General features: G+C 41.2%; 1 protein-coding gene across 2 annotated transcripts; it reads right to left on the bottom strand.

Annotated features, from left to right (window-relative positions):
* Positions 1-986: 986 nt before the first annotated feature.
* SNRNP48 (small nuclear ribonucleoprotein U11/U12 subunit 48) lies at positions 987-17764 on the bottom strand. Of its 2 annotated transcripts, XM_019944973.3 has the most exons (10): positions 17549-17681; positions 16366-16600; positions 14749-14862; positions 14441-14501; positions 13002-13076; positions 8199-8387; positions 7618-7739; positions 5690-5778; positions 5210-5374; positions 987-2284 (listed from the first exon to the last, which is right to left on the bottom strand). In XM_019944973.3, the coding sequence occupies exons 3-10, from the start codon at positions 14821-14823 to the stop codon at positions 2236-2238; spliced, it is 825 nt and encodes a 274-aa protein (XP_019800532.1). In that variant the 5' UTR covers positions 14824-14862; positions 16366-16600; positions 17549-17681; the 3' UTR covers positions 987-2235. The 2 variants fall into 2 exon arrangements, with proteins under 2 accessions (XP_019800532.1, XP_004325554.2); XM_004325506.4 differs by lacking the exon at positions 16366-16600 and having other exon boundaries at positions 17549-17764.
* Positions 17765-21168: the final 3404 nt, after the last annotated feature.

Here is a 21168-nt window from a genome sequence, read left to right as displayed (position 1 = left end):
AAACCCAGACAGACATTACAAGTAAACTACAGACCGATATACCTCATGAACGGAGACACCTTAACAAAAATTTGGCAAATTTTTGCAAATAAGTGAATCTAGCAAGGCATTAAAGAAACACTATCCTATTTTTCCCGATCCCACCACCCTATTCCTTTCCCCTTCTCCCTCTCCTACTAAAAGCCCAAGTCCATCTTCTAGTTAGTAAAGTCATTGAAATCACAATGAAAAACAATATTATAAATTGAGTTACACTATATGAAACGGCTGATCATTCCAATGGATTTGACCTACAAAGGCAGCAATGTCACACGGCTCAACATTATGGTAACTCCGAAGTCCTTGTTTTTAAGACTTTTCAATCTGAATTTTATATACTTAGAAATTAAGTACAACGGCACTAATAGGGCTTCATACTGGCAAGCGACCCGCTGATTCTCACCTTATAAATTGGAGAGCTTCTTCCACACCTGAACCTAGCAGCCAATCTGATCTAAAACCAGTCAACCTTTCTGGCGTTGTCAGTTACTTACTCACGTAATCAAGGTTTCCTTTCTATTTGGAACCCACCTTGGAATCCTTAACCTGGGTTTCGCAGATACTGCTCTTCAGACATGAGATGTTTAATATTTAATGCCAAAGTTTCAACTGAACAATCTGGCATACAATAGACTATACTATACTACTAGCAACGAGAAGGAACAGACTACTGACACACACAGCATGGATCAGTCTGTGAAGAGGCAAGTACTGTGTTGTAGCATTCCAATTACATGAATTCTAGAAAAGCTGTATCTAATCAACAGGAACAAAAAGAAGATCTGTGGTTGTTTAGGGCTGGTGGTAGAGAAACTGATTGGGAAAAGGGGTATAAGGGAACTTCTGAGGGAGAAGGAAATGTTCTCTGTCTTGACTGAGATGAAGGATACATGGTGGGGGGGGGTATCAGTTTGTCAAAACTCAATGAAATGTACACTTAAAATGAATGTATTTTACTGTATGTAAACAGTACCTCAATCAACTTTATTTACAAAAAACAAAACGACAGTATATTTTTAATTAACAAGTGAAACACAAATACTCTTATTTTTTAAAAATTAATGCATAATGAATAAAGCTAAAGTTCCCTTTGACCACCCTCCCAATCCTGGTTTCCATCCTTTCTCTCTCCCATTTATACCTCCTCCCTCAAATAATCACTGATGGGAGTTTGGGATGAGTTCTTCTGAACCTTTAGAAATATATTTACATACATATACAGCCAGAGAAGATGTACAATATTGTTTTGTACATAGATATAACTTGTACATATGTTTCTGAAACTTGTTTATTTTCATTTAGCATGTCTCTGAGATCTAGTCATGATAATACAGTTTATTTCTTTAAGTCCAATATAGTAATCTATTGTGACTACACCACATTTTATTTAGCCAGGCCTTAACCCAAATATTCATCAAAAGGGGAAAGGCCTGGCTAAATAAAATGTGGTGTAGTCACGACAGATTACTATATTGGACTTAAAGAAATAAACTGTATTATCAATTTATTAATATTCATCAAATATTCATCAAAAGGGGAGTTTTTCCCTTTTACAGTTCACCCGTGGTTACCCCCTGGGGTGGCCACAGGGATCACAGGTGGTGCTCCAAGCATTCTTTAGCCTTATCTGTAAGGTTTTTCTTTTTCTTTTTTTTTTTTTTTTGCGGTACGCGGGCCTCTCACTGTTGTGGCCTCTCCCGTTGCGGAGCACGGGCTCCGGACGCGCAGGCTCAGCGGCCGTGGCTCACGGGCCCAGCCGCTCTGCGGCATGTGGGATCTTCCCGGACCAGGGCACGAACCCGTGTCCCCTCCACTGGCAGGCGGACTCTCAACCACTGCGCCACCAGGGAAGCCCAAGGTTTAATTTTTTACAGTAAGAATGCATTTATGTATTAGTTATGTAGTTTAAATATTCACTTTAATTAAAGAATTTTCTGATACATAAATTATCAAAAAAGGAATGAAACAAAATCAGTAATAGGAGGCAATCATCCATTAAAATATAAGGAAAACAAATTTCTAGGGCATAATCAATGTACTCATGGTTTGGGATGTAAGTATTGGTTGAAAAATAATGATCTGAGCACTGAACAGTTCATATAAGCACATTCTCCTACTCACAGCAATTATGATAAAAACATCAGCATACTGGTTACCATGGCATAAGCATAATTAATACACGCACAAATACTTCGTTTATATTTTTTGCTTTCTTCTTTTATGACTATGATGTCTTTCCCCATCCCTGAAATGAAAGGGGTGAAAAAAAAATTATAAATGACAGGCACTTTAATATCAAAGCTTTAAAATAATAATTCACAGTAATATACTGACATCAGATATAAACCAGAACAAGTTAAAACATGCCCTTAAAACTGATCAGTGACTTTTTTTCGGAGTAGATATAAAAAATGCATCATTAAAACTACAGGGCAAAATTGAGATGGGGATAAGGAAAACGGATTCTTTACCTGCGCTTTGGAGTTACACTTTAAAATTAACTCTGACTATATGTACCCAGTCGACGACCTGAGAATTCATTGCAAACAGGATGCTGGAGTCATAGGAGGAGTTCAGATGTCTGATCTACTCACCCTGGCCCCCATCTCAGCTCCCACAATTCATTCCCTCTCAAGGGTGGCCCTCAAAGCCTATCCTAGTGAGAAGTGTTTCCTGCTAATACTCAGTTTATCCTCTCTAAAGGAAGATTACTCATGTTTAGATTTTGAGGTTATCTAACATCTGTAAGTCAATAGGGACTGACTGGACATGTCAAAAATTACTTAAGTGGAAGAAGCACTGACAACCAGAAGAAGTAAGACAGCACAATTTCTGATAGCTAATCAAGAGTTAACGTGTGCAGGGGCTTCCCTGGTGGCACAGTGGTCAAGAATCCGCCTGCCAATGCAGGGCACATGGGTTCGAGCCCTGGTCCGGGAAGATCCCACATGCCGCGGAGCAGCTACACCTGTGTGCCACAACTACTGAACCTGTGCTCTAGAGCCCGCGAGCCACAACTACTGAGCCCGCACAACTACTAAAGCCCGTGCGCCTGGAACCCGTGTTCTGCAACAAGCCACCGCAGTGAGAAGCCTGCGCGCTGCAATGAAGAGTAGCCCCCGCTCGCCGCAACTAGAGAAAGCCTGCTCGCAGCAACAAAGACGCAATGCAGCCAAAAATAAATAAATAAAATAAATATATTAAAAAAAAAAAAGTTAACGTGTGCATAATTATCACAGATTATCATGCATTAAATGAATCAAAAGGGTTTACTAAGCAAATATTTCATTTTTATAAGAGGACTAAAATCATAGCTAGCTTTAACTCTATGAACTGAATGATAATAAGATGAGCATAATTATTAAACCAGTAAGTCTTACTAATATCCTGATCGCCACTGGCCCTGGAGAGGTGTCACTTAAAAGCCTACTGCTAGGGCTTCCCTGGTGGCGCAGTGGTTGAGAGTCCGCCTGCCAATGCAGGGGACACGGGTTCGTGCCCTGGTCTGGGAGGATCCCACATGCCGCGGAGCGGCTGGGCCCGTGAGCCATGGCCACTGAGCCTGCGCGTCCAGAACCTGTGCTCCGCAACGGGAGAGGCCACAACAGTGAGAGGCCTGCGTAACGCAAAAAAAAAAAAAAAAAAAAAAAAAAGCCTATTGCTAGACAAGCACTGTGCAAATAATACTAAATAAGACATGGACCTGCTTTCAATGAGCTCAGTCTAGTAGAGAGAGAAATAACTTACGTTCAATAAAAAGTAGGTGCTGGGTAGAGTGGTAACAAAATGAGAAAGATCAGCTCTGTCTGAATGAGTGAAAAAGGCTTCATGGACATGACTAAGCTGGGTCTTAAAGGATGAGTTTACCGAAGGCTTAAAGGACTCCCCAGTGGCGCAGTGGGTAAGACTCCGCACTCCCAATGCAGGGGGGCCCGGGTTCGGTCCCTGGTCAGGGAACTAGATCCCATGTGCATGCCGCCACTAAGAGTTCGCATGGCAGCGAGCTGCAACTAGGGAGCCCACATGCCGAAACTAAGACTCAGTGCTACCAAACAAATACATAAATAAATAGTCAACAACAACAACAACAACAACCACCAGGCAGCGGAACACGAGGTGGAAAGGCACGGACGAGGCCCAGTGCGGGTGGGGAGTTGTGAGGAATCCGGGCTGGCCAGACCAGAAGTTGTGTAGTTCATGGGGCAGGGGCAAATACAAGGTAGGTAGGCAGGCGCCCTGCTCCAGGAGGTCTCGAGAGCTGTTCCGAAGAACGTGAACTCTACCACTGAGGAGTTTTAAGAGGTGCAAGCCCACTCTGGCAGCAGGGCGGGGATGGATCCATGTGGGACAAGCCTACAGAGAGAACAATGAGGAGCACAGCCATCGTTTCCCAGACGACAGCCTTAAGGACAGAGAGAGGAGGCGAGTGTGAGGCATCGTCACACAAAACTGACGACTAGGACCAGATGGTAAGGAGTAAAAGGGAGCTTCTAGCATGAGTCCTCGACTGCTGGCTTAGGTGAACAGATGATGGCCGTCCATTAACCAGGACAGGAGTACTGGCGGAAGAGGAGCAGACCAAGAAAAAGTCAAGTTCAGGCGTAGACCTGACAAATTTGAGATCCACGTAGATGCCCAGTAAGCAGCTGGATACAGGAACAGACCTCGGACGATCTGAATTCACTATTTCAGTATTACTTTATATCTCCGCAGCTTTCAGAATTTTATCAGGAATACCAACAAGGGCAAAACTGACTGCCATTAAAGCTTAGACCTTCTCTCTGACTTCATAACATCCTTTATCTGATGAATTAGCAAGAGAAAGAAAGGATGAGAAAGAGAAACAAGAAAGGGAGGGAGGGACACAGAAAGGACTGAAGAAAGATCTAGGCCAACACCTTTTTAACATGGTTAACTTTCTACCTAGACATTACTTTCCCATCTCCTGGTGAGGAAACAAGTAATTAAAAAAGGGAAACCGTACCAATCAGGCAGGTAGAGCTGTGGATATTTGAACTGAAACAGGATGAATGTTAAGAATCATCAATTGTTTACTCTCCTCACCTTAATTTACTTACAAGCCATGTCCTCAGCATGGCCTATGACAGAAGGGCCTTTTGCTTCTCAAGCATCAACAATTCCACAGCGAATGACGCAGTGCCGGGCTTACCTCTCTTTCCTTCTTCTTGAGTCCCAGTGTTTGTCCTTCTCTTTGTTTCTTTTGCGTTTATGCGGGCTCCTACTCCGATCCCTTCTATGTCGTGAACACTCCGCATCCAGATAGCTTCCCCCAGACTGCCGTGAGTCTACTGAAGCCGACCGCCTTTCTTCATTCCTGAAACAGAAAGAACATTAAACAGTTTTAACTATGGTCTCCAGTACAGACCAGCCTAAAGCTCCATATTCTGTATCAGACCAGTGCCAGACAGAGACTCAATACGTATAACCCCGCACCCCAGATAAGAGGGCGGGCGCAGAAACGCAGCTCTTAATGGCATGTTTCACAACTGTGGTAAAATCAAGAACAGTAAGCGTTCTGATGAATCACAGCATGCTACTAATGGTCTTGGAGGTGCTAAAGTTCAGTTGAACGATTACGGGTGACAGAATAAAAACAGAACTATTTTCACCAGCTGACGCACTGACGTACTTCTCCGCATCATCCTCTGCATTCTCCTGCTCCTCCTGCCACTGGCTGCAGAGTTCCTCCATGTGCACGTTGATCACATCCCGAATCACCTACAGAGAGTTAAGTACCGAATTTCAGATAACAGAGCTACTCAGGGACTTCCCTGGTGGCGCGGTGGTTAAGAATCCGCCTGCCAATGCAGGGGAAACGGGTTCCAGCCCTGGTCCGGGAAAGTCCCACATGCCGCGGAGCAACTAAGCCCGTGCACCACAACTACTGAGCCTGTGCTCTAGAGCTCGCGAGCCACAACTATTGAGCCCACGTGCCACAATTACTGAAGCCCATGCACCTAGAGCCCATGCTCCGCAACAAGAGAAGCCACCGCAGTGAGAAGCCCTGTGCACCGCCACGAAGAGTAGCCCCTGCTCGCCGCAACCAGAGAAAGCCCGTGCGTAGCTACGAAGACCCAACGCAGCCAAAAATTAAATAAATAAATTTATTTAAAAAAAAAAAGTTAACCATAAAATTGTAAAGAGCACTTAGCAACGACACTGATACTGGAGTTCAAGGTTATGAGACCAGAGAAGAAACAAGTGTTGAACCACCAAGGATTTGAGGGACTGTAAGACTCACTAGGGCGATGCCCGAGTAAGGTAAGTCTAAAACATGTACTTTAATTGTAAAAAGCACAGCATAAAACCAAGTGCTAAGCTGTCGGTACAGAGCATGAGTGCAGTAAGCCAGCAGATGGCTCAGAGCCATCAACACCTCATGGAAACAGTGAGTGGGCATCAAGTTTCTAAACAGCAAAACAAAAGGCACCACAGATGAGACTACGTGTATTAGGATACCGAGGTAAGAATAAATACGTGTGGTCAGACACACTTTAACAGACATGCTTGACTAAAACAGAAGAAAACGCTTGGTAAAATGAGGCCAGATTATGGAAGGTCTCTGGAATCATAAAAGGAAGGAAGAAATAACATGGGAACAATTAGAGATTCAATGAGGAAATTATTTACAGTGTTTAGGCAAGGTGATTCGTGTACCAAAAATTCATCAACTCTACCCACTAAATGACATCTGAAAATAAGTCTAGATATACATCAAGAGGTTAATGTACTTAAATTTTATAATATACATAAAATTATTTTATAATATAAATTACAAATAATTTATACCAAGACATTTCTTAAGCCCAAATGTTTAGTAAAGTACATAAACGCACACTAAAATTTCTGCCAAAAAAGATATTCACTGAACAATTTCTTTGTCCATAAGCATTATTTCAATTACTTCTCACAATAACCCTGCAGTCTGTATTACTATAAAATGAAAAACTCTGAATCTTGAAAAGCTCAAATAATTTGCCCAAGTCAAAGAGCCAATGATAAATTGCAGAATCAAAACTCAAGCGCAGGTCTGTCTAAAGCCAAAATCTATGTCCTCGTCGTGATGTAATACCACTTTCTCAAAAGCAGTGTTTTTGTTAGACCGCACAACCTTTTCTTTTCTTTTTTTTTCTTTTTTTTTTTTGGTACACGGGCCTCCTACTGTTGTGGCCTCTCTCGTTGCGGAGCACAGGCTCCGGACGCGCAGGCTCAGCGCCCATGGTTCACGGGCCCAGCCGCTCTGTGGCCTGTGGGATCCTCCCGGACTGGGACACAAACCCTTGTCCCCTGAATCGGCAGGCGGACTCTCAACCACTGTGCCACCAGGGAAGCCCTGCACAACCTCTTTATAGAAGGGCTTTGTACCCTGAAAAGCCTTTGTCTGGTAAAGGGTGGGTCTGAGAGTGATGGAGCAAATACAAAGCAGGTGTGGCCACCGTGGAGCCACGTCCGCTCAGAAAACCTCTAAGGAACTGTGGAGATCCACGGGACAGAGGATTAGTATCTAAGGGAAATCTCTGTGTTCGACAAAGCTCCATAAAATTATGCCAAACATACCTCAGTATATGACTTCTTGGTTATGTGAACATTCTTAGCTCTATAGGACTGGCGTCTTCTTTTATAATCTCTCACTTCTGCCAGGATTTCAAGGTAAGATTTTGGACTTTTTCGACTATTATCTAATAAAAGAACAAAATAAAATTATTACATCCTCAGAAGCTATAAATTCTTCTGAATTAGTGGGAAGGCACACCATAATCATCCGACATCTCAACATGCTTTAATGTACTGTGATAATACAGCACTCAAAAATACTCTGAAAACTCTGTTATGTAAGTGGACTGAGGTTTATATCACTCCTTTTCTCTAACCATTAATTGAACATAACAGTGCTTAGGTACAGAGATTAAAGTAATAGCCCAGCTCAAGGAACATTCTTACAGAAGTAAGGTATGCTTAATGTAACAATCAGAGAGCAAAATTTCAAGTACTAAGTAAACATCTTAATATATATGTGAATGACAGATGATACAAAACCATCCTATTCCAACTCAAAGTGGCCTGACAAGTCATCTTAGTAACACTCAAAGGATGGAATGACAATTAAGAAATAGAAAACTATGATATTCGTCTCAAACCTTGATTGACTTTGGCAGCCAAGTCTACAAAGAGATCGCTGTCATTTTCAATAATTTGAGAATCTGACCGCTTTTTCTTTGTCTCCTCGATTACAAAATCATAGAGGGCAAGACGATCGGCTTGGGTTAGATCACAAACAAACCGTTTGTGATTCAGAGGAACTTCAACAGGCAATGAAGAATACATCCCTAGAGTAAAAATAAAATCACAAGGATAAACAATACATGAAGCTTTGTGGATTTATGATCTACTATACTTATCTTTAAACATGCGCTGTAATAATGCAACATTAAATTAACACAAGCAATCTGTTTTCATAGTAATCCCTAAACATACAAAGCATCAATCTGTGTGATAACGGTCAACATTGACTCTATCCTGAATGCTACATCCACAGAATGTTTGCTGTTGTGGACGTTTGCTATTCTTTCCAACAATGTTAAGACAGATCCCATGAAGGCAGGCAGTAATAACCATGAGACAATTTGCTAAGAAAAAAAACCTTTAAAAGGCTACCCATACTGTAAAGGTAGATATTAACTTTCTTTCTGTCTATATGCTTTTCCCCATAAAAGCTGGGAAAAAAATGTTTTTAATAGGTAATACACATTACAGTCCCTTTGAAGATAAATTATAGAAATATGAAAAATGTGTAAAAAATATCATTTTTTATGAGAGACATCAAGCTAGATGTTCCATAGTCAAAATGCATCCCATTTGTGCAATGACTTAGAGCTAGGGACCAAGAAACAGTTAAGTAGCAGAAATCCCAAGAAAGACCAGAGAAAGACAGACTGAGACTAACCCTGATTTAATTTTCGGAAGCAGCAGCATATTGACTTCACCAAATTAAGTGAAAAACCTTAACAATACCCCCCCCACCAAAGTCATAGAACTTTCTAAAATCTGCTCATTAATGAAAAAAAGTAAATACAATACCTTGATATGATGTATTAAACATTGAAGAAAATTTGTTTTGAGATTCAAATTTTCTCAAAGAAACAAAAAAATTACTGTAACTGTAAATAAAGCAATTTAAAATGATTCTTTCTAGACTTCATTATTCACAAATGCAAACAAAGAACATGAGCTACTAAAGGAATCCTTTTAATGTTTGCTAGTTACCCTAAAGTAATAACTCAGGTTCACAGAACAATGTAAAATCAGTAGCTCTTCTCAACTACTTATATTTGATAAAGTTTAATCTCACTGACTTCCTAGGTAAAGAGGCAAAACAAAAATTCAAATGAGAGCACCCTATGAACTAAGCATTACCACACAAGAAAAGAGATGACTTTACATTTGTCTACAAATTAAGAGGAGAGCTACACTGAATCTGAGTCCGTGGTGTAACAGCTACAGATAAGCATCTGTACTAGCAGAAGGCTTCTGAATTAGTGCGGAAGGAGGGTTCCCTCCTTTTCAATCAATCTTACTCTAATTCTGGTAGACGCTAGGGAAAGCCAGATGTTAAAACATTTAATTTTATAATATAAAAATGAGATGCCTTTGATAAACCGAATTTATCTGAATATAGGTTATATATTCTAGGAGAAAAATACAAAAGATTAGAAAACACTGATGTATTATAAACAAGCTCCACATAAACCTCTCTCTGCTCTTTTTAAACAAAGAAGTATAATTTCCTCCTTAAAATATTTTGGAGTTTTCTTTATTCATCTTAAATTCCTGTATGGTCAAGACTGATAGTTAAATTCTTTGAAATTCAACTAAAATTCCAAATCAAGACTATAATATTGTGACAGTGATTAAGATAAAGTTTAGAAATTTGAGTGATACTTTTAAAAGGATATCATTTGCAAAAAGGATACTGCATATCTTTAAATAAGGAGTACATTCAGGTTCCTAATTCCTCTTTATACTCACCCCAATTACTGAAAAAGAAAAAGTACAGGAAAAGTTAAACAAGCTGCATTCAAATCATTCAGAACATAGATATTTCCGACACACAAAAAAATAAACACACTTAAATAAGCTTACATTTCCACAAAATGTAAAAGTTCAAACGCAAGTTTCTATACAATTCAGAGGTATATCTGAATGAGCTGTAATCATACTAATTCTGTGACCCTCTATCTACCTTTTTTTATAGTAGTTTTTAAAAACTGTGGTAAAATATACACATGAAATTTACCATTTTAACCATTTTCAGGTGTACAGTTCAGTGGCATTTAGTACATTCATACTGTTGTGCAACCATCATGTCTATCCATCTCCAGAACCTTTTCATCATCCCAAACTGAAACTCTAATCTACTTTTTCAATAACTTGAACTCTCATTCTTCTGTGTTAGTCCTTTCTGCCAACACAGGGCATCTCAAACGTGTGAGATACAATATTAAATATTAATATTAAATAATAATATATTTAACAATATTAAACATTAACTCGTGTTAAAGGTACAAACTCAGAATTTTGCGAAGAATTCATACAGAGTCAATTTCCTAACGCTGGAGATGAAGAAATGAGGTCCTTGGAAGTAAAATGATTTGCCAACATCTCACAAGTGGTAGGAACAGATCAGGTCTAGAACCATAATCTCCTGTCTCTTTGGGGTTCTTTATCATAGTACACTGATGTTCAAATCACGGCCACCACCCAAACAGATGCCATGAAACTGAAGTACAGAAACTTGAATTTTTAATATTGAAGGAAAAAGATAAACCACCAACTATATAAAATGACTGTTTATGACTGAAATTAGTATCTTGGTGATAAAATTAACCAAAGTAACTATATCCGAAAATAAATAAGTAGATCTAATGGCTGTTCAAGCTTTGACAAAGATTAACGAATTGAGAACTCTATACCTTGAGTTTAGACCTGATGTGACTGATGAAATGAAAACATAAAATCTGACAATTTAGTATATAACAAACAAAACATTAATGAAATGGAAAATGTAAAACTATTAATGTTAGTTATTCTTCCTTCAAAGTAAACATCAATAAGAAAGTATTAAAGAGATTTTTGTCCTGGGGTAAAAAATTTTAGATGTGTAAGACATAAGTGCACCACAAAAATTAATCTCTATTGAGAAATTGCAGAACTCTACATAGATGGAAAAAAGTTTTAAAAAGAGGGTTACAGATCATATAACATGTTATTCTTAACAATGAAGTCTTAATTTAAGATAATACAAAAATTCAAAATCAAATAGAAGTTCCTTTTAACTATCTATTGAAAGAACTATTCATTCAAAGTAATTATTTGCTTTTGTAAAGAATTAAACTCAATGTGCAAATCTGCAAAATTCAGAACTTGGCTCTCAATCCAGCTTTCCTATATTATAGCAAAGGGGTGTTAATTCACTTCTGTGTGCCTCTATTTCTTCATCTAATATGAAAGAGCAAATACTTGTTCAACCTATCACAAGTTTGTTGTCAAAGGGAAATGAAATGAATAAGAGAGCTTTGAAAAATAAAAAAACTCTCTTCTAAAATATAAAAGCACTGAGAACCTTTAGAACAAGCACCCCAGAACTTTATCATCTCTATCAGACAGGATTTGTTTCCTGATCTGTAAAAAGCAGAAGCTGGATTAGATTATCTCCAAATTCTCTTTCAACTCTAAAATAAATTCAGTAAATCTATCTAACTAGCTAAGGTCAAAAAAGTCCTTTAACTAATAACCCCTCCAAAAAAAAAAAAAAAAACCAAAATCCTTTACTTTTTTAATTGGTTCACTAACTGAACAGGGGTCAAAAAAGGCTTGACTGACTATAGCTCAGTAATCTCTTCAAATAAGATGAGAGTCAAATGTCTCCCTCAAAGAATAAAACCTGCAATTTAGCACAAAAAATACTAAATGGGATCTTCAAAACAGGAAATACAAGCAATATGCTTCTGGCTGTTCCGAGGAACCAATCTAATGCAGACTAAGAAGACTTCTTCCTTCTGCAGCCACAGGGCAACTGAGGGAGAAATGAAGCCCAGATACTGGCTTAGAACAATGGGATTAAGACCCTGAACATCAACACAGGAGAAAAGAAATCCTAACTATGGGCTAGTGAGTATCATTCAGCTAAAAAGAAGAGTGAGGGAGAAAAAGGTAAGATGTCCAGAGAAAGCTACCTTCAGGAGGCTTAAGGAAGTCAACTGAGAATTCTTATCAGAGCCAGTCAGCTTTGGCTGGATGGTCTACCTAGAGTCAGAAATCTGTTAACTGCATTTACTTGTTTTCTTCTATGATTTTGAAGGATTAAGGTTTCTTTCAATTTCCTAGAAGCTCAAACTTAAAAATTCTAACCTAGTCTCTGCTGAAGTTAAGTCCCAGGCAGAAACTCTTAAGCCAGCCTGGGCATGCAGGGATCCACAAACCCTCTGAAATTGTATATAAAACCGCTGTTTGTGCTTCACCGAGGAGTAGCTGTGGGGACAGATTAGCCCGAGCCTTTCCTCTTACGTTGCATTTCGACATTCCTACATTTAACACTGGGTTAATTCTCAAGAGAGAGGGGAAATGTCAGGGTGAGACAGTCTACTCAGTGGGATTTATTTACTAAATAATCATAATTAAAAAAAATTTATCTACGAGGCAATCTCACCTATTAGGTAATTCCAAAGCATGAATCCCTAGCTACAACAGTGTTCTGGTGAGATTGGTGTATCTCAGTGGAATATATCTAACAAATGAAGCTGACACCAAGCACTGAGTCTAATGTCAAATATAAAACTTAGCCTTTCTCATAACTGTTCTCGTAAGATTTCTCTTGAAAATTAGAAACATGTGCTATGGAAGAAAAAGTTTTATTAATTAGTTCAAACTTTGATGCCACTTACTTTGATTATAATAATCACCACCGTTTCCAACTGCATCTCTAGCTTGTTTAATTATCTGGAATTGTGAGTCCTTATCTGTCAAAAAAATCCATAAATGCAATATGAATTGTCAGTGTCCACAATGAAATTAACTGGGTTCCAATCCAAGCTCCCTGGGCACATTGAGAAACCTTCCAGAATCTTAACACCCACAGTGCTGCCAAGGTACTCTGAATGCAGAATTCTTTCAGATCTACCTAGAATCCAGTAAGTAACCAGACTTCAAGCAGTTCAGAAAACACTATAATCAAGCATGCAGCAGTAGCTGCTACAAATTTTATCAACCAATATAATATCTAACATTTCTTGAATTCCAGCTAAGTGTCAGGCAGTATTCTAACCATATTACATATATCATTACATCATTTAATCCTCACAAGGGTGCTATTATCATCATCCGCATTTTATAAAGAAATTTAGGCAACTAACAGGTTAATTACCGTACTGAAAGTCACACAACTATTAGTGACAAAATTACTTGACTCAGGGCATTCTGATTCCAAAGTCCAAGATTTTAACCTCTATGTATGCTGTGAACACTTGGAACACATTTCCATCCTCAGTTCTATCGTCAAATTATGTGTGTGGCCAGATTTTTGTTATAATCAAGAAGGAAGGCATCTGTCCTATTGTACAAAGCTTTGGAAGATTTTCATTGCCTATTATAAGCCTGGTCTCTAAATTTCAGATTGAGCAAACTAGTGTCACTATAGGAAATATCCTTCTTGGGACTTTCCTGGCAGTCCAGTGGTTAAGACTTCGCCTTCCAATACAGGGGGTGCGGGTTCGATTCCTGGTTGGGGAGCTTAAGATCCCATATGCCTCGCAGCCAAAAAACCAAAAGAACATAAAACAGAAGCAATATTGTAACAAATTCAATAAAGACTTTAAAAAACGTTCCACATCAAAAAAAAAAAATCTTAAAAAAAAAAAAAGAAAACCCTTCTTAACCAACCATAAGTATACTTATAAAGTCCATTCTTTTGATAATTCAAAAATGAAACATTAGGACTTCCCTGGTGGCACAGCGTTTAAGAATCCGCATGCCAATGCAGGGCACACGGGTTCGGTCCCTAGACTGGGAAGATCCCACATGACAAGAAGCAACTAAGCCCGTGCGCCACAACTACAGAGCGCTCTAGAGCCCACGAGCCGCAACTACTGAAGCCCAGGCGCGTAGAGCCCGTGCTCCACAACTAGATAAGCCACTGCGACGAGAAGGCCGTGCACCGCAATGAAGAGCAGCCCCCGCTCGCCACAACTAGAGAAGGCCCGCGCAAAGCAACGAAGACCCAATGCAGCCAAAAATAAATAAAAATAAATAAATTTAAAAAAAGAAATATCAATACCTATACAGGTACAGCTACACTAAGATATTTTAAAATTATATTAATACTTACTCAAGGTAACTGAAGGTATCTTCGCATTCTCATAGAAAAACTCAGAATTATACATTTTACCCTAAACAATAAAAAAAACAAAATCTTAGTGTTTTTCAGTATCATGACTATTTTAAGATTTGAGATAAACCAACAATAGATTAATATCATTTAAACATTTCTTGCAATAATTTGAAAAATGAGGCAAGTACCATTGCACCCCTCAAATGACTATTATTTTGTCAGAAAACATCACACTGTACCTTCCAAATACTGTGAATTTTTTAAGGTATGAATTACACAACATACACATAATAGATATATGGTACCTCTTCTTCTTTGGTATAGCCCAGTTTCCTCAATCTACAAGATACCATGTGCTTTGCTAGAGACGACTTAGGCATGCGATGATTGGAATCATAAGGGCATATGGCAACTTCATCCTATAAAGATCAAACAGAAGCAAAGAAAAAAGGTACATAATTTTTAAGGAAATAATTATACCATTAAATGTTTTTATATCCTCTTCCGTAGGCCTCTCCCAACGCCCCTGTGTGAGTGTATGTACACAGAAGGGAAAAAAAAACCCTCCCTCATTCTCTCTCCCCCTTACAGTCTCTGCCCCTCTTCAACCCATCAAAGCCCAACTCTTGAAAGATGTGTTTACACTCACTGCCTGGACAACCTCACCTACCAATCAGCTAGTCTTTTTTCCTCCTAACGAACTCTGAAATCCTTCCACATAATCCATGCCCACTGCCATGTCCCCATGCAGGAGATCATCACCTCCCAGGATCCTGGGTTACAAGGGCCACTGCCTAACTGCTCTCTCCACTTCCGGTCTGGCTGTTCTCCATTCTCCACACTGCAGCTAGCTTGAATCCCAGGTCTGCCACTTACTGACTATATGAACTTAGTCAAGGTACTGAACCTTACTTTGCCTCAGTTTCCTCATCTATAAAAGGGGTGTAACAGCAGGACCTCTTTCACAGAGCTATGAGTTTATACACATAAAGCAATTTGGACTGGACCTGGTAAATAGTAAGTATTCAATAAATACAAGCAATTATTATTTTATTAAAAGGCAAGTATAATCATGATATGCCTTGGCTTCAAATACTTCCATGCGGGGCTTCCGCGGAGCAACTAAGCCCGTGCACCACAACTACTGAGCCTGCGCTCTAAAGCCCACGTGCAGCAACTACTGAGCCCACGAGCCACAACTACTGAAGCCCACGCGCCTAGAGCCTGTGCTCCGCATCAAGAGAAGCCACCGCAATGAGAAGCCCGCGCACAGCAGAGAAGAGTAGCCCCTGCACGCCGCAACTAGAGAAAGCCCATGTGGAGCAACAGAGACCCGACGCAATCAAAAATAAATAAATTAAAGAAAAAAACAAAAACTTCCATGCCTCCCCCACTGTTCTCATTAAGAAAAAAAAAAAAAATCCAGATTCTTTAACACGGCTGACACAAGGATCTTTAAGGTCTGGCCCCTACTGACCATCATTCCCCTCCTTCCCCATAGCCTATGCTCTTAGCTATCCTTAACTACCGGAGGTTTCCTGATCTGCTCACCACACCCTTGTCTCTGGATTTCTACACATGCTGTTGATGCTTTCTCTGTGCTTCACTAGCTAATTCAGCTCACTTTCATTTATCAGCTTAGAATTCACTTTACCCAGGAAGTCCTGGCCATCCCCTCACAGCCTACAATAACCGGCACTACAGCAATTCCAACCCAGCCTTCACAGACTTTATCACATTACAATGTAGCGGCTGATCTCTCTGTATTCCCCCTCATCACCACCACCAGCCGCTGAGCTCTGTGAGGATGGGAACTGTGACGCTGTTCACTCAGCTTCAGTATGAAAACACTCCAGCAGAAAAGTGAAGATTCACTGCCTATCTGGACTGCACCTGGTCTAGGAAGTATGAATGTCACTTACCAGGATGTTTAAGCCAGTTCCTCTCCTGAATATCAGACACTGGTTTTGCAAAGGTCAGATACACACCCACAGACGATTGCCCGAATTTTGGAACTTCAGAGAGGAGTTTTAGAGCGGCAGCATATCAAGTAGGCACAGGGACTCTCAGAGCAGAATGCCTGGGGGTTCAAATCCTGCCACCTCTCAGCAATGTGTCCTGGGACAAAGTATCACCTCTTCTGGTTTGTTTCCTCATCTGTAAAAAGTGGCTAACGGTACCTACCTCATAGGGTAACTATGAATATTAAAGGAGGTAATTATAGTAAGTGACATATACAAAGCTCTATTTAACTGTTAATAAAAGAAATCTAAATTTACTAAATCGCTGGGTAAACAGTGGTGTGGAAAGGCTTGGCAGGCCCCACTCAATGGAATTCGCAGCTTCAAATATACCTCTAAACAAATAATAAAAGTGTTGCTGCTGTTTTCTCCTCTGGCCGGGCAGCACGCCGGATCTTAGTTCCCAGGCCTGGGGTTGAATTGAACCCGGGCCCCCTGCAGCGGAAGCGCGGAATCCTAACCACTGGACCGCCAGGGAATTCCCAAAAGTGTTTTTTCAAAATGGTAAACCCAGAAAGAATAGTCGACCGCATGAATAATGATGCCACACTGGTGCACTTCCCTTCCTCCCATCCCATTAAAAAGAAAAAAAAAAATCAGGATTGTTCACCCCAATACTCCTGCCTACATCTCTTCCTAACGTCCAGGAGAGCTGCTAATACCGACTCTAGGTTGACATCCTTTAATAATCGTGGAATCGGTGCACAGTCTGGAGGCTGAGAAAGATGACCTGCACTCCCAAGCCCTCCCGACACCGAGTCTGGTGGAAGTACGGAATCCACGCGACAGATGACAGGGCAAGCCGCCGCCGCCTCCGCGAGCAGCACCCCGAACCCGCCCGCTTATCTCCCAGTCACACCCCAGCCCGGCTATCCGCTCCGCTCTGCACCCGCCGCGATCCCTCGGCTCCTTGGGGCGAGGTTCCGCAGGGGTGCGCAGCCCGGGGGTGGGTGCGAGCATCCCGGGGGCGTCGGGCGCTGCAGGCCGGATCCCGCGCCGCCCACAGCCCTGCAGACGCGGGGCCGCGGCCGCCGCCCGGGGCTCCGCAGGCTGAGGGCCCCCGGGAGGACCCCGCGCCCCTCACCTCGGCCGCCTCCTCCTCCCCGGGGTCCAGCCGGTCCAGGCTCCAGCCCAGCGACGCCGTCACCTCCTCCAGCGTCCGGCAGCAGCTCTCCACGAACTCGCTCAGCTCCTCCCGCAGCCGCCGCCTCTCCTCCACCGGTGGAGGATCGCCATCCATGGCCGCGGCACGACCACTTACCCGCCTGCCGGCCCGGAAGGAGCGGCCCAACTGCCGGCGGCGCGCGCGGGCCTCTGGGAGCTGTGGGCGGGGCCACGTAGCCACGTGACTGGATCCGCCAACAGGGAAGGGCCCCGGGAAGGGCGGAAGCTGTTCTGAGAAGTCTCTTCCGTCTCTTCCCGACGTCGCTACCTTCGTAAGGCTCGTGGATGCCTTTGCACTTGGCCTTCCCTGAACGGCGTTCCCCGCCCCAATTTAAAAAAAAAAAAAAACACTTATATCTACAGAAAAGTTTAAAGAGTAGTACAATGAGCATTCGCATAGCCGTCCTCCAGTTCATTAACTGCTTAACATTTGGCCTCTCTCCCACCGTCTCCATACACACAGCCCCGCACACTGATTTTTGACGAATTATTTGAAAGTTGCGGATACTTCACCCCCACAGACGTCTGTATGCATCTCCCAAGAATAAGGACATAGCCCGACATAAGCATCATATATGATCAAACCTAGAAAATTAATGATTTCATAGTATCATCTAACATAATTCGTATTCAAATTTCCCGAGCTGCCCCCGAAATTCCTTTGATAGCCGTTTTTATTATTTTTTTCAACCCATGAGCTATAATCGGCTCTTTTACTGCAGAACAGTCTCCTCCACTCTCCTCTGTAACTTGTCACTGAATTTTGTCCCGACTCCCCGCCAGTTGTCTGGTAGAATGTTCCTCCTTCTGGACTTGTTAGATCTTCCCCTTACGACTAGATTCAGTGTTAAGCATTTTTTGCAAGACGTGTGTACCTCTTTATCACACCTCATAGAGGACACATATCTTAGATTCTCCTGCTGTCAGTAATGCTAAATTTGATCACTCGGTAAAGACAGTGACTGCATGGCTCCATTGTAACTGTACATTTTCCTCTTGGTATTTGGTAAGTAATCTGAGGGATGCTACTTTGAGGCCATGTGAACGTCCCGTTCCCAGCAAACTCACACAATCCTTCACTGAATCTGTGATTACATTACTGATTGCATACCCGATGATTCTGTAACTCTGTCATGCTCCCACGTTTATTAGCTGCCATTCATACCACGCCTTCATTTTTTCTATTGTTTGTTTCACTATGGAATCACGGTTTGGTTTTTTGAAAATCGTTATTAAAGGTTTTAAAATTCGTTATTACCTACTCCATTACCATCATAATTCTTGTTTTATAAGCAGAAAATGTGTTTGCAGAAATTATAAAGTGAATACAAAATACTGATATTTTTGAGAAAATTGAATTGGATCAAATCAGTAACAAAAATTTTTCCATGGTTCCATGGACTTCTTCTGAATAGTAAGATCACTGGTATTTGACATAGCCTAAATGATGCTGTCAACACAAAGTGAACAATGCAAGAGGCATTTACTAAAGACTGAGTATTTGTTATATGGATTCAGCCCATTAATAATCAATGTCCATTTCCATCCTGTATCTTGGACTTAATTTTTTTTTTAACCATCATAATTCTTGTTGATGCTCAAATGGTCCCAAGTTTGACCAGTGGAAACCACTATAACCACCTGTGTCTCTTTGACACATCCCTGTTAGTCCTCAAGTACTTCCCTGCTTTGATTAACCCAAGTTTACTCTGTACATTTCCTACCCAAGACCTGGAACCAGCCCTTTTGGTTTCCCCAAATGGTTTTAACTACCAGAATCTAATCCCTCTTATGCTTTTTTTTTTTTCAAGCCTGATGCCAAATCTTTGCTTTCCTTTGCACTTGCTTCCATCAGGCAGTATACCGTGGAGTATACTTTTGTGAACAACTATTCTCAAAGGCAAATAGCACAGTTCTCACACACACACACAAATAAAGGTGATAATATGGAAACAAGCCAGTAGCTACAAGTGGATGTGTGGCGAGAAGCAGTCTATTCATACCCTGCCCACTGCATCCTTACTTTTTGTTTGCCATTACATAGTTTGCCAAGCCTCCTGGAAAATGTGAGTCTATTTTTGGGTGTGAAGTGATGACTGTTGTTGAAAATTTACATATACAGTTCCCTTTTCTGTGGATGTACAGTATACGTGAACCAGATCAAAACTCAGCCCAGGTCAAGTATGCCCTCTCTCGAGGATCCAGCTCTCTCATTTCACAGCTTAATGACAACTCCGGCAGCAGCTTGGAGGGGGTGTACCATATCAACCTGAAGAACTCCTTTCCATTGATTCATGTTAATCTGTCCAATCACCATTTTCCTAAAGAGGTCTCCTGGCCCCCGTTCTAGGTTAGGCCTCCATTCTGGGCTGAATTCTGTCCCCTCCAAAATTCAAAGTTCAAACCCCCAATGTGACTGTATTTGAAGAGGTAATTAAGGTTAAATGAGGTCATAAGGGTGGGGCCCTCATGTGACAGAACTAGTGTCCTTCTAAGTTGAGGAAGAGATGCCAGAGCTCCTTCACTGCCTGTTAGCCCGGAAGAGAGCTCTCACCAGAAACCAACCCTGGTGGCATCTACCTTGACCTTGGACTTCTGACCTCCAGAGCTATAAGAAAATCAATGTTTGTTTAAACCACCGGGTCTGTGCTATCTCGTCACAGCAGCCCGAGCTAATGCAGCCCCCCCAGCTCTGGCCTAAGGATTCTCCTTCATTTCCTTCAACATAGCATTTCCCAGGCACTTTCCTTCCTTTTAAACTACAAGGGCTATTTTTGTACCAGGTACTTCTCCCATTAGATCCACAGCTTCTGGACCATGTGTGGCACACAGAACTCAATATTCAGTGAATGAAATTAATAACAAATCCTCCAAATTGGGAGGGGGCCAAGAGGAAGAAAAAGAGAGGCGAGGTAAGGAAGAAACGAGTGTTTTCACCCTAAGTACCAAAAGCCCCCCCCCACCAATAAGTTAAGGATTATCTAGAGTATGATCGTTTTTGTTCTACACAATTAGCATTTCATTTGTCTTCCTAGTTTCTACTGTACCATCAAATGTGTCTGATTGTATTAATATATGCTTCTGATATATGAAAGTTGTCCCACTCATTGTTTTACATGTGTCTTCTGTACCCATCCAGACTGTACGTGCCTTGAAGTCAGGGTCTTATAAACTCTACTGAATCCTCATTGTACCCAGCCCAATACTAGACATACCAGGCATTGAGTAAAGTATTATTAATTTAATAGCAAATGCCCGAATTTCAAAAGTTTTCTTTGATCCAAAGAATAGGCTTATATTTCGTTGTCCTTCAACAGAGAACCAAGAACTCTTCAGGAATCAGTTTCATAGATTCAAGGTCAATTCCCTTCTCTTTGGGGACTAAAATGCAACCATGTAGTTTAAGGCTACCCAAAATGGAATCTTAGCCACTTCATGTTTTTTAAAGGGTATGACAGTGACTTCTCCCCATGCTATTCACTGTCCAGAATAAGCCAGAAGTGGGTATTGACCTCTTGCCTGGCCTCCTTACACAGGCTT

This window comes from Tursiops truncatus, chromosome 10 (genome assembly GCF_011762595.2).
Source record: "Tursiops truncatus isolate mTurTru1 chromosome 10, mTurTru1.mat.Y, whole genome shotgun sequence".
In the NCBI taxonomy this organism is placed as follows: domain Eukaryota; kingdom Metazoa; phylum Chordata; class Mammalia; order Artiodactyla; family Delphinidae; genus Tursiops; species Tursiops truncatus.
The sequence above is the reverse complement of the archived record's forward strand: the minus strand, read 5'-3'. Positions and strand labels throughout refer to the sequence as shown.